At 47.6% G+C, this 14,149-nt stretch overlaps 1 protein-coding gene across 1 annotated transcript in view; it reads right to left on the bottom strand.

Annotated features, from left to right (window-relative positions):
* PLEKHG3 (pleckstrin homology and RhoGEF domain containing G3) overlaps positions 1-13,484 on the bottom strand; it is a 98,273-nt gene extending 84,789 nt beyond the window's left edge. Inside the window, exons 1-2 of the mRNA XM_075330879.1 lie at positions 13,369-13,484; positions 2,764-3,215 (exon numbers count right to left, since the gene is read on the bottom strand). Of these exons, the coding sequence (XP_075186994.1) occupies positions 2,764-3,215; positions 13,369-13,426 (510 nt within the window). The 5' untranslated portion in view covers positions 13,427-13,484. The remainder of the gene's footprint in view (positions 1-2,763; positions 3,216-13,368) is intronic.
* Positions 13,485-14,149: the final 665 nt, after the last annotated feature.

Raw genomic sequence — 14,149 nt, 5'->3', positions numbered from 1 at the left:
GTTATAACTGTTGATAGGCGAGAAAAGAGGTTTATGGGAAGCCTCTCTGGGGTAAATTTACACAGTGTAATACATTCCGCTTTTTGCAGTCATTTTTGCAAGACTGTGACCACCGATGCTCTTTTTGAAGATGAAACCCTGCAGTAATGGCACTTTCATACACAACCTGTACCTCAGTGAGTGAGACAAGTTTTCTTGTGCGTTGTTTGGGGGTCAATATACAGCGTGGAGGGCTGTGGGGGCAATGTATTGTGTGCGGGGCTGTGGGGGCCAATGTACTGTGTGCGGGGCTGGAGTCCCTTGTACTGTTTGGATGGCTATGGGGGCATTATACTGTGTGAATGGCTATAGGGGGCATTATACTGTGTGGCGGGGCTATGGAAGCATTATACTGTATGCGGGGCTATGGGGGCATTATACTGTGTGCGGGGCTATGGGAGCAATATACTGTGTACAGGGCTATGGGGGCATTATACGGTGTACGGGGCTATGGGAGCATTATACTGTGTGCGGGGCTGTGGGGGCTATTGTACTGTGTGCAGGGCTATGGGGGGCATTATACTGTGTGAATAGCTATGGGGGGCATTATACTGTGTGCGGAGCTGTGGGGGCTATTGTACTGTGTGGCTGGCTATGGGGGGTATTATACTGTGTGGATGGCTATGGGGGGCATTATACTGTGTGCAGGGCTATGGGGGGCATTATACTGTGTGCAGGGCTATGGGGGGCATTATACTGTGTGCAGGGCTATGGGGAGCATTATACTGTGTGCAGGGCTATGGGGAGCATTATACTGTGTGCAGGGCTATGGGGAGCATTATACTGTGTGCAGGGCTATGGGGGGCATTATACTGTGTGCAGGGCTATGGGGGGCATTATACTGTGTGCAGGGCTATGGGGAGCATTATACTGTGTGCAGGGCTATGGGGAGCATTATACTGTGTGCAGGGCTATGGGGAGCATTATACTGTGTGCGGGGCTATGGGGAGCATTATACTGTGTGCGGGGCTATGGGGGGCATTATACTGTGTGCGGGGCTATGGGGGGCATTATACTGTGTGCAGGGCTATGGGGGGCATTATACTGTGTGCAGGGCTATGGGGGGCATTATACTGTGTGCAGGGCTATGGGGGGCATTATACTGTGTGCAGGGCTATGGGGGGCATTATACTGTGTGCAGGGCTATGGGGGGCATTATACTGTGTGCAGGGCTATGGGGGGCATTATACTGTGTGCAGGGCTATGGGGGGCATTATACTGTGTGCAGGGCTATGGGGGGCATTATACTGTGTGCAGGGCTATGGGGGGCATTATACTGTGTGCAGGGCTATGGGGGGCATTATACTGTGTGGAGGGCTATGGGGGGGCATTATACTGTGTAGAGGGCTATGGGGGGCATTATACTGTGTGGAGGGCTATGGGGGGCATTATACTGTGTGGAGGGCTGTAGGGGTCAGGTATTATAATGTGTAGAACAAGGTTCCCAACTTGTGGCTCGGGAGCCACATGTGGCTTGTGGGCTCTTGATGTGTGGCTCGTCGCTGTCTTCCAACGTGGTGCATAAGCATCAGGTCTAGCAGCCAGCTATGAAGAGGACGTCTCCTAATGGTGACTTTGTGAGTAGATCTGAATGGGGGTAGGTTAGGAACCCCCTGGATCTTGATATACTGCCTCAGTGTGGTTTCTGTGGAAAAGCTCTGGCTGTCATACTGGTAATGGGGGCTCTAGGTGTCAGTAATGTGATGGGGGGGTCTGGATGTGGCTCGTAATCCTCTCTCAGAGTGGAATGTGGCTCTCAAAGTCAGAAAGGTTGGGGGATCTCGGGTATAGCAGTATTTTAGGTTATACTGTGTTTTGAGACTATGGTGGCCACAATACTGTGTCACAGTCAATGGGGGTCTCGTGTGTGGGGGAATCAAACTGTTCTGTGGAGGAATTCACTGTGTGGGGTATTACAGTGTTTAGGGGGCATTGCAATTTAGGAGGGCCATGAATGTGGTATCATAGCGGGTGAAAAAACTATAGGGCAAAATTACTTTGAAAGTATTGCAATACGTGTTCTCTCCTCGGCCTTTAAAAGTTGGGCGTTACACTGTCACTATAAGTCGTGGCACTGAAGGGGAGGGGGGCATATTAGGGCTTCTGCTATGGGGCCCTATGATTTTGCCAATTGCAGCAAAGAGGAATAGGATTGTGACTGTGCGCTCACGAACTGTGGGGCTTCCAACAGAGAAAGGCCATCAATGAGCCAACATTGATACTTGTCTTTCACGGGAAGGCACTGTTACAAATAGATTGGTGGGGAGTGATGGGCTTGAGATGAGGATTCAAAGCGAGAAATAGGAACTCAAGAAGAGAATAAATCAAAGTAACAAGACACATTTTTGCTTCCACAGTAAAATATGGTTTCTGGTGATGTTTTTGAGGAGCGGCTAACATGACACGCAAGATTTGGGTGGCACCTGGAAACTGTGGGAACACAACGCAAGAGCTGTTCTGAAAGCCAAGTCCACTGGCCATTTGGCCAACAGAGCGGTGTAAACAGGACCTATGACTAAGTAAACCCAAAAGAAAAGAAATAGGGCAGACGTAGAGACAGTAAACGTGCGAAACAAAAAAGGAGAGAGTGGTCTTCTGAAGATCAGTAGAGAGAACCATACAGAGTAGAGGCTGGTGGTCCACAACGTCCCACACGGCAGACGTATCAAGAGAGAAGTAGTGACGAAAATATATGAAAAAAGACTTCCGTCTTGTCATACATACCTCCACAATACTCCGGAGATCCTGAACATACATCCTCTCCGTTTCTATAATCTCGCACACTACACGTTCCACATAGCTTAGCTTGTGAGCGATTACGCTAGAAAACGATGTAGAGCCAAGATGGCCGTATCTCTTTACACCGCCGTTACTATTCATGGTGTTTCCATTTCTCACACCACGTTGCGTTTCCTGGCCGCTTGTCTGCAGAGTCTCAGCTGTAGATGTCGGCAGGTCCATGGCCAGATCGCTGGAACGTTTCCTCAGTTGCTCGTCGTTGACTGCTTTGCCATTTGTATTCCTATAGAGTTGGGAATCTTCTCCGAGTGAGCCTGAGGTTACCGGTGAGATGACACTTAGAGGAGACTCCGATTCATAAATTACAGCACAGAATGTAGCAGGGCTAGATAACTTCTCATTGCTGTAGGGTGAGGGGGCCGACAGCCTCGGGGTTTCTACAAAATGAAAATAAAAAGGTCAATGAATGAGAAAGTAATAAATCATTATAATACATACACATTTGTAAGATTTGACCCTCAGCCCGAGCCTCACTGGCGCAGTGTGAATGGTCACATAACACGGACAGATGCTCATTCATCTGAAGTATTAAAAAGCTAAAACCAACGTCCACATCTCACCATGTCTGATACCACAAAACGCTTAGGGTCTGGAGTCCAAAAAGTGTAAGCTCTGATTATTTTACATTTTAATTATTTTTTTGTTAATGTCTTATTTTTCTCTTGTGTTAAGTCTCAGGTAAACCTAATTTATATTCCTTTTTTTGTTTTGCAAAGTATTTGTTTTCGTTCATATGTCTATAGTATACTGGCTTTAGTACCCGGTGGTGTCCGGGATCGTAACTGTGTCTCTTGCACGCACGCACTCTCCTCCTCTTTCTTCCCCTATTTCCCTCCCTTTCTCTCTCCCTCTCCCCCACTCTCGCCGTCTCTCCCCCTCTCTCTCACTCTTTCCCTCTCTCTGTCCCTCCCTCCCTGTCCCTCCGTCTCTCTATCCCTCCCTCCCTCTGTCCCTCCCTCTCTCTCCCTCCCTGTCCCTCCGTCTCTCTCTCCCTGTCCCTCCCTCTCTCTCCCTGTCCCTCCGTCCCTCCCTCTCTCTCTCCCTGTCCCTCCCTTCCCCTCTCCCTGTCCCTCCCTTCCCCTCTCCCTCTGTCCCTCCCTCCCCCTCCGTCCCTCCCTCCCTTGCTCTCCCTCTGTCCCTCCCTCCCTTGCTCTCCCTCTGTCCCTCCCTCCCTTGCTCTCCCTCTGTCCCTCCCTCCCTTGCTCTCCCTCTGTCCCTCCCTACCTTGCTCTCCCTCTGTCCCTCCCTCCCTTGCTCTCCCTCTGTCCCTCCCTCCCTTGCTCTCCCTCTGTCCCTCCCTCCCTTGCTCTCCCTCTGTCCCTCCATCTCCATCTCTGTCCCTCAGTCCCTCCCTCTCAGTCTCTCTCCCTCTGTCCTTCCCTCTCTCTGCGTCTCTCTCCCTCTGTCCCTCCCTCTCTCTGCGTCTCTCTCCCTCTGTCCCTCCCTGCGTCTGTCCCTCCCTGCGTCTGTCCCTTCCTGCGTCTGTCCCTTCCTGCGTCTGTCCCTTCCTCTCTCTGCGTCTCTCCCCCTCTGTCCCTCCCTCCTTCTCTGCCGACATCATATTACCTCACACATAAGCTTCTTATACTATGAATGTCCTTTGTTCCTATAGCAACCACTCACAGCTCCTATTAATGACCTGTGACTCGCAGCTCCGTTCACTTTAATGTAAGCAGATTTTTTGGGGAATAGCACAGGGTTACATTTTCCCCTCAAAACATAGTCTATGACGTTCCCTGGGTCACATGGGGAGTCTGTGAAAAATGTTGTGACTATATGTGAAGGTGCGGATTCCTTTAGTGAACATACACACACATACATACATACATACATACACATACATACATACATACATACATACATACACACATACATACACACACACATACAGCTTTATATATTAGATATAAAGGGGTTATCCAGGACTCTTTTCCCAATATGAGGTACCTGCTGTGAGGAAACATTGATGGGGCAGGTCATTCTCTTCTGCTCTGTTGATGTTGCATTACTGGTGAAGTTCTGTTGATTGACAGCCGGCTTAGCCCAACGTGTTTAGACGTGGCTAAGGACAGGACAGGACATGGGCAGTAACGCCCCATCAAGAGAGCCAAAGAGAAGGAACTGCTCTGTCCATGTGACATCACTGAGAGCAGAAGAATTGGTGCTGTGAGTCAGGAGAGAACGTTAAAACTCATAAGGACTTAGCCCCTTAGAGAAAAATAAAGTCCTGTATCACCCCAGGTTAAAATCAAGAAACTTTCTAATATATTATTACAGAAATCTGCTTCTTTCTCCTCTTATACTGATATTTCTGTCTCAACATTTTCAATTCAGGGGTAAAATCTGTCTTCACAGTGAAGACAGATTTTACCATTGTTGAGAAAGATGACAGTTAGTGCTTATAAAGTTCTATGGAGAACTGTGAGAGAACATGAAGCAGATTGTCTGGCTCCAACTCCTCCCTACATAGAATCTTATTTTTTTGCGCCGGCCATTATTTCCTATATCAGTAATGGAAATATTTATCGTCATTAAATAAAAATTTTACCCATGAATTAATTATGGAAAAAAAGAAAAAAAAAATCAAATTTCTCTCATATATATAGGACTAGAGTGAAAAAAGCAGATTAGTGTAATAATGTATAAGTTGCTTATTTTCATGTATACTATTCATTTATAAAATAAAGATTAAACATCGGTCCTCTCTATTTTTTTTTTTTCAACTCTTGTAATAATGAAGTACAACCATTAAATAAATAGAACCAAATTATATATATTTTAATATATATAATATATATTTTTTTTATTTTTTTATTGTTATATATACACACACTATGTGGATATCATGTACCTGAAAACAAAAGTTTAAAAAAAAAAAATTTAATTGCACAAGCAACATTTTGTCAATGAAAGAAAAAAAATGCAAATCCTTAATTTGCAATTGTAAAGTGTGAATGGGCTGTAACACAAGGTATATAGTGACTTGTTACAGGGCAGTCTTTTGTTGCCGTCTGCCCAGGGCATAACAGCCATGACAGGAGATACAGTAAATCCTTCCTGCCAGGAAATGCTAAAAACTGTTGGGGGAGCGATTTTACAATTAGGTATAATGCACCAGTCTGAACGAGGGCAGAATTTAAAGTGACACTCAAACTTTTTATTATTTATTCCCTTGGCCACAGTGCTTGTATAACAAAACCATACCGTACCTATACGATGAATGTATAATGCTTACATTCGGCTTCAGTAGGTCACAGTACATGTTGGCATTCAGGTTTCCCTCAATGAACTGTAGCTTCCCACACCAGTCATGTAGCCCCAAACTATGACATTTCCACCACCATGTCTGACTGTAGGCAGGACACACTTGCCTTTATTTTCCTCACCTGGAGCAACCACACACAGTGACACCATCTGAACCAAATAAGTTGATCTTGGTCTCATTAGACCACAGGACATGGTTCCAGTAATCCGTGTCCTTAGTTTGCTCGTCTTCAGCAAACTATTTGCGGACTTTCCTGTGCATCATCTTTAGAAGAGCGCTCCTTCTGGGACAACCTCTGGATATGACGCTGAGCATGTAACCTCAACTTCTTTGGTCAACCATGGTGAGGTCTGTTCTGAATGGTCTTGGCCGCCATGCTGCAGCTCAGTGTCTGGGTGGTGACAATCTTCTTATAGCATCGGCCTTCTTTATGTAGAGTAACAATTCGTTTTTTCAGATCCTCAGACAATTCTTTGCCGTGAGGAGCCATGATGCAGTCCCACTGACCAGTATGAGAGAGTGTGCGAGAGATAACACCAAATGTAACACCCCTGCCCCCCATTCACACCTGAGGCCTTGTAACACTAATGAGTCACATGAAATCGGGGAGAGAAAATTTTCAGTTAGGGGTGTACTCATTTATGTTGCCAGCAGTTGAGACATTAATGGCTGTGTGTTGGGTTATTTAGAGGACACAAAATGTACCCTGTTATACAAGTTCATATCGGCTGACTGCGGATCCATGAGGATATTTTTTAATATTGCCAAAAGTTTTGAAACTAAGTTTTATTCATAGAAGCCGTAGACGAGTGTCGCATCAAGACTATGAATTGGATCCATGTCCGTCCAGGATCCGCCCGTGTGAATGAGGCCTGTGTCTCGTTTCCTGGCAGGAGGGTGATCCCGCGCCTCCTCTCAGCAGAAGACGTCTTATTAGGCCTTAGGCAAAGTGAACAGCACATTTAATTGATTAGTCTGTAAGATGCAAGTGTCAGGGCTCAGACACTCTTGCATAATAGGCAGCCATATTTATGCAATTTATTTTCCATTAAAATAATATGTTTTTCTGTTATTCTTTTGCATAAAACCTTTTTTCATACAGAGAATGCACCAACAACACTCTGAGTATTGAATTTTGGAATGAATGTTTTCGGCTTCAGTTCACACCTGTTCTGGTACGCATCAATAGGGGGAGGGGTGCCTGCCAGACTTGGACTTCCCACCTCCCAGACATCTTGGCGAGTTGGAAGGGACCTCCTGGGTCATCCAGTTGCATGGTGTACAGGCAAGGCCGGGAGCAGTCTATGGCCGTCCACAGCGCTGCAAGGCCGGGATCAGTCGGAAGCAGTCTATGGGCGTCCACAGCGCTGCGAGGCCGGGAGCAGTCTATGGCTGTCCACAGCGCTACGAGGCCGGGAGCAGTCTATGGCTGTCCACAGGGCTGCGAGGCCGGGATCAGTCTATGGCCGTCCACAGGGCTGCGAGGCCGGGAGCAGTCTATGGGCGTCCACAGCACTGCAAGGCCGGGATCAGTCGGAAGCAGTCTATGGCCGTCCACAGCGCTGCGCGGCCGGGAGCAGTCTATGGCCGTCCACAGCGCTGCGCGGCCGGGAGCAGTCTATGGCCGTCCACAGCGCTACGAGGCCGGGAGCAGTCTATGGCCGTCCACAGCGCTGCGCGGCCGGGAGAAGTCTATGGCCGTCCACAGCGCTGCGCGGCCGGGAGCAGTCTATGGCCGTCCACAGCGCTGCGCGGCCGGGAGAAGTCTATGGCTGTCCACAGCGCTACGAGGCCGGGATCAGTCTATGGCCGTCCACAGCGCTACGAGGCCGGGAGCTGTCTATGGCTGTCCACAGCGCTGCGCGGCCGGGAGCAGTCTATGGCCGTCCACAGCGCTACGAGGCCGGGAGCAGTCTATGGCCGTCCACAGCGCTGCGCGTCCGGGAGCAGTCTATGGCCGTCCACAGCGCTACGAGGCCGGGATCAGTCTATGGCCGTCCACAGCGCTACGAGGCCGGGATCAGTCTATGGCCGTCCACAGCGCTACGAGGCCGGGATCAGTCTATGGCCGTCCACAGCGCTACGAGGCCGGGATCAGTCTATGGCCGTCCACAGCGCTACGAGGCCGGGATCAGTCTATGGCCGTCCACAGCGCTACGAGGCCGGGAGCTGTCTATGGCTGTCCACAGCGCTGCGCGGCCGGGAGCAGTCTATGGCCGTCCACAGCGCTACGAGGCCGGGAGCAGTCTATGGCCGTCCACAGCGCTGCGCGTCCGGGAGCAGTCTATGGCCGTCCACAGCGCTACGAGGCCGGGAGCTGTCTATGGCTGTCCACAGCACCGTGGATATATTCAATTCCATCCACATTCTTATAACACAGATACAACTGAATTGCACGGCTCCGCTCCCTGCCGGTGACTCAGTGCCTTCTCTCTTGATGGTTTTGGTGTGGAAGTAAAAGCTACACAAACAATTACACCAGAAGGGTGATACATTATGTTGTAGCCACGACATGTAATAAATCTCCCGGACCCACAACCCGTCCCCAGACACATTCCTGGGTGCGGCGCTTCACATGCACATTTCACCTATATCTTCATCTGTTTTTCGCCTGCACTACACAACATTAATACACAGCTGATCTTTTTACAAAAAGACAAAAACAAAACAAAATACATACAATAAAGAGTATGGAACAAAAACTAAACAACTGTAAGAAAAAATAAAAGGTCAGCATCTAAACTTAACATTACAGCTTCTACGAAGCAGAAGAAAACAACACAACCGCTAAATGGCAGCAAAAACAGACAAGAAAGATGGAAAAATGCTTGAAAAAAAATGTCGGCGGTCAATAACGACATACTAAGCACTCAAAAAATGACGGAACAGGACAAATATGTGGACATGTCCCGAACAGTCTTCCTTGTGGAAAACGTCTCATGATTCGTGTGGGTTTAAAAGACGTGAAGTGCACGTGCACTAATGGGTGTTTGCAACTTACAGTATGTACAGAAAGTGCTCCCTCCCTCTCCTCCGCAGCGGTGATGCGATCACAAGATCGGATCACAGTCGCATGACCCTTGGCTGACACTTGCAGCAGAGGGTCATTAGCATATGGCATCACAAGCTATACGCAAGTGGAACCGAACCCTTACCAAAATTTTAACCATCTGAGGTTGCGTAGACGGTCACCTAAGTTTACGTGCACACTACCCAGTGGACTGGGCAAACATGCCAAAGGTTGATGATCCTTGTACTATATTATTACATAATGGTGACTGTGTGGGCAGAATCACCTGAACAGTTGGGTATTCCTATGTTAGAAAGTTTTGGCAAACCCATAGAATGTGTCGTAAATGTCTGACCGGTGCAGATCCAAGAGGTGGGAACCATATCGGATTGAGAAAGAAGGTCCATCCATGGCTGTCTCTATTCACAGCAGCCAGAGGTCCTTAACTTTCATGGCAACCTAACGGAGGCCACCTGGTAGCAGTGTGTATGTGCCAATTAAGCCACTTGTTGACCTAATCAGGTTCCTGTCAGTATAGTCCTGACAGGCAATAAAACTTCATTGTGGCTCAGACGGGATGTCACGTCTGCAGCCCATCAGAGAACACAAGCCGTCATGTCCACAATATACGTGTGCACGCAGGGAGAGGCCAATCAGTCACCTACAGTGCCGCTAAGAAGAGCCGGTGGGGAGGTGCTAGACAAGTCTAGTCTCCAGCTATAGTACCGGACAGATTGTTAAATTAATTTTCTGTCAAGAGCCAGAAGTTTGGGAATCATGAATCAGACGGCAGTTTCCCTTTAGAGGGGTTGTCCATTGTCGGGATAACCCCTTGTGATTCTACATGTTTCCCCCAGGTAAAATAATAAGGTGTATTCTCACCTCCTGTAGCGGCACCATTCCAGCAGTGTCCGGGCTCGCAGTGCAGGGGTTCAGGTGAGGTTGTGACGTTATAAGAGCTCCGCATCCAATCAGTACCGGCTTCCTTCTCCACATGTTTGGACCAAACGAACAATCAACAGGAAGAGAGTGCAGCGCTCACTTCCTGTTGACTAACTCATTTGGTCCGATAGCAATGAGACAGCAGCCAGCGCTGATTAGATGTGAGGTTTGCATAATTTCACCACCCCACGTGAGCCTCTGCACCGCAAGCCCAGACACCACTGACACTGCACCAGCATGGGAGGGGAGTATAGGCTTTATTATTTTACCTGGGAATCAGAAGAGCCTGTCCTAGCAGTGGACAACCCCTCAATCGCTCTTCTAGGCACTATACCATCCTGTGTAACCACAAGCAGCGCTGCCAAGAGCAGTGGAAACAAGAGGAATAAAAGTGCCCAATTCTCTGGTGGCCTCCAGAACACTGTCTAAGTAGTGATTGATAAATCCCTGCAACTCTATAGCCAGGTTATCCGGTAGTGACATATTCAAAATGTTCCCAAAAGGAAAATTCAAACATCCGTTAGTGAAAGCAGCCGTGAGGCTCCACACTGCCATCCTCCATAGAACGAAGCACAATGAAGGCACATGACGGGCCGTGCAACACGGAGATAGTCCAGCAGCTGAGAACGTCCCACAGAAATGCTTCACCGGACAGAAACACGGTGCCTCCCTCCAATGGCAGCACGCTGTAGTCAGCCACGAGAAAGTCTGACCACGATTCTCCTCCTCATTACTTCTCCTCGCAGATTGTACACCGTTTGGAAAGTAATTGTGTCGGCAGATCAGATAAACAGATACTGGACAACCCCCCAAAATCTGAAACGCCCCAAATAGAGAACACTCAATTTAACCTGACAATTTTGGTGACTTCAGGTGACCATTTTTAACCTGCATGGGTAGAGCCCTCCTGACAGATTATATCGGGGACATTATAAGTCAATAGCCTATTCCTTTTGTTTAATGGCTAGAGAAGCCGGTGCCACATAATTCTGGCAGCTGACCTCTCAAAAATAACACGAAAAACCCTCGGGCAAGCCCATTGTTCCAGTGTATGGGGCCATCAGGAGAGAGGTTTATCAGACAAACAATATTTTAGCTGGCGCTGCTCCAATACCTAAAGGCCAGTTTAAAAGGGGATGTCCAGTTTCTGGAAAGTGGGTTCCAAACTGTGTAAAAAAAAACCAAAACATCACCATAACTAATTATACCTTGGTCCAGCACCGGCCCCCGCAGCTTCTCCGGTCCCACGGTTTTGACTACAGCAGTGATATCACTTCAACAGAACATGTCACCGAGTGACATCACTACTAGAGCCTGATCACCAGGCCTGGACCAGCGGCATGGAGCCAGCACTAGACCCAGGTCCGGTGACTATCGGCTTTAGAAATTTATCACAATTTTGGGGCCTACTTTCCTGAAAGTGGACAACCCCTTTAAGGCTTTGCTAAGAAGGTCTGTCGCAGGCACCCTCATTGCCGCCAGAAGGTAAAGCCCAGAATACTGCACTGTTCTCTCCGAGTTGCCAACATGATTCTTAATGGTCAGTACGACCACAGCGATACCAAAACTTGTATTATTTTTTTTAAGTGGTAAAAACTAAAAAAAACTAATAATAATTGGTTTTGCTTCACCATTTTCCAAGATAAGTAACTTTACTATTTTACCATATTGATACTAACATGGCTTCATCTGTACATGCCGTACTATACCTGTACTACGATATCGTTAAAATGATGGTCTCCAATAAAGCCTGTGGCTGGGCCTCACAGAAGGACCAACATGACGGCCATAGGCACCTTTTGTAGGCCCTTGGCTGCCACGGTTACAAATCAGCACCACACATTCACATTGTGGCGTGGCCAATGAGAGCACAGAATGGTGCGCCCGTGGATCAACATGTGTAAGGGCACGGGCAGAGGTCAGTATGAGGTCTACGTATAGTTTTCACAGATAAATATCGTAGCCAATGTGGCCACAAGGAAAAAGGAAGATTCGGCACATCTTTATTGGAACATATTTAATAATTGATGGGGTCACAGTCCAGCAATGTGCCCTATACCAGCGTCCTATTACGTGGATGTGCCCTCAGCAGGGCAGATCAAAGTATTGTAGTGCGCCTGCGCAGGACCTCAGTGCCGGCGAGTGTGGATGACGTAGGACTTGTCATGCACCCAGGCTTTAGAAGGAGGAGAATATAGATGGCCGAAAAAGGAGGTGCTGGTACCGGACAATGGAGTCACCCATCCAAACAGTCTGCACCGAACCGCCCCTTAGGGGAGTATTATTATTACATTCTACACAGCGGCCTGGGCTCCGATATACAGAATTCTAGAATGCTGTATATAAGAGCCCACTGGTGGTGGCCGCAGCTTATAGTCACCAAATCTGGTGACAGGTTGCCTTTAATTATTGATGGGCTCACAAGCCAGCATTGTGCCCTATACCACCGTCCTATTACGTGGATGTGCCGAAGCTTCCTTTTTCCTTGTGGCTACATGGTCTTCTGGCAGACTTTCCTTCACACACTCCCATCATGGATAGTAACGTCTGAAGCTCCCCCGCCTGGTTTGTCATACGCAATGTTGTCTATGTGCCTGTTCACATAGACACTTTTTTTCAGTAGTTAACACAAAATCACAGAGACATGACGATTTTAATCTGATTCTTGGATCAAAATGGCCAATGCAAGTGTATGGGTCTGTGACAAAATAATGGACAGCACTCAGATGCCATCTACACGCTGTCCGTTTTTCACAGCTCTTCAACTTTTTTTTTTCATCTGAGAAAAACTCATCTGTTTTTCTCAAATGGAAAAAAAAAAAATGTTGAAACTTTCTCCGGTCCATGAAAAACTCTGATCAAGCTCTGATAATAAAAAAGCATTGATGAAACATCACTGAGGTCTGAGGTCTCACACGCCGCTGTATGAGGTTTTGCTGCACTTGCTGCACTTAGGGGCAGATGCCGGCTGTGTAATACATCCTGCATCTGTTGGGTACACTGCTGTCTTAGTTACTAAACCCACTTTATATACTTGTGCCACAAATATAACCTTTTGTTAAAATACACATTATATTCGATAGGGGCTGTCGGAAACCATCTGTATCACTCATGTTCCAGTCAGAAGACCAGTGTGAACCAAGCCATATCTACACTCCATACCGGAGAAAACTACTATAAAGTTAGAGCAAAGCCATAAAGAAGAAAACACAAAACCTTGGTTCTGACCGTGGAATGTTCATGGTATTCCAAAGATCTACAGGCAACACCACCACCAAAAACCCAAAGAAACCAGAACACATATGTGGCCTACCAAACAGTCGAGAGATCCTACGGTTGAGTCCTTCAAAGCGTCCCTTCTCGTCAAACATTTTGTGTGGATTGGAGACTTTGCTCCCGATATAACTCAGTCACTTCATGAGATCCCAGGGCTCAGCAAGGTGTGGACAGGCTGACATCACAGTCTCACCTGCACTCCTCCTCCGCCTCCAGACAGGAAACAAAACGTCAAAAGAGCCATTTTCTTCTTCCCTCCCACCGAAATCACACAATGAGGTGTTTCCCACGTAGATCAGACTGGTAGGAGTTACACATGTAAATCTCCCCTTGTTACAGTGAACTTTCTCAGCACCATTAGTAGTAACTCATCAGCATGGACATAGACCTTGGAACAAGTAAACGGCTGCTCCTCAGAGGGTTAAATGCAATGAATGCACAAGACATGGCTGCAACAATCACATATTCACAGCGGCAGGAATGAGCGCGTCCTACACAAATGCCTCCTGGAAATGTCAGCGCGCTGGATCCGCCATTACACAGTCAGGGCTGACTGCTCCGTACAGATGAGACCAGCTTTGGAAATTCAAAGTCACCAAATTTTAAAATAATTCATTGATTTGCGGTGAATAAATGTACTCAAATCTTAATATTGGAAAGTTTGTAACTGCCAAGAAAATCCCATGTTGTTTGGTTTATAAATGCACCGGATTATAAGACGCACACCAAATTCAGAGCAAAGAAAGATGGAAAAAAAATAGGGTCCATCTTACAATCCAGTGACGTCTTACCGAAGGTGGGCAGCAGCGGTGGTGGAG

The sequence above is a fragment of the Anomaloglossus baeobatrachus genome, chromosome 12 (genome assembly GCF_048569485.1).
Source record: "Anomaloglossus baeobatrachus isolate aAnoBae1 chromosome 12, aAnoBae1.hap1, whole genome shotgun sequence".
Lineage (NCBI taxonomy): Eukaryota > Metazoa > Chordata > Amphibia > Anura > Aromobatidae > Anomaloglossus > Anomaloglossus baeobatrachus.
The sequence above is the reverse complement of the archived record's forward strand: the minus strand, read 5'-3'. Positions and strand labels throughout refer to the sequence as shown.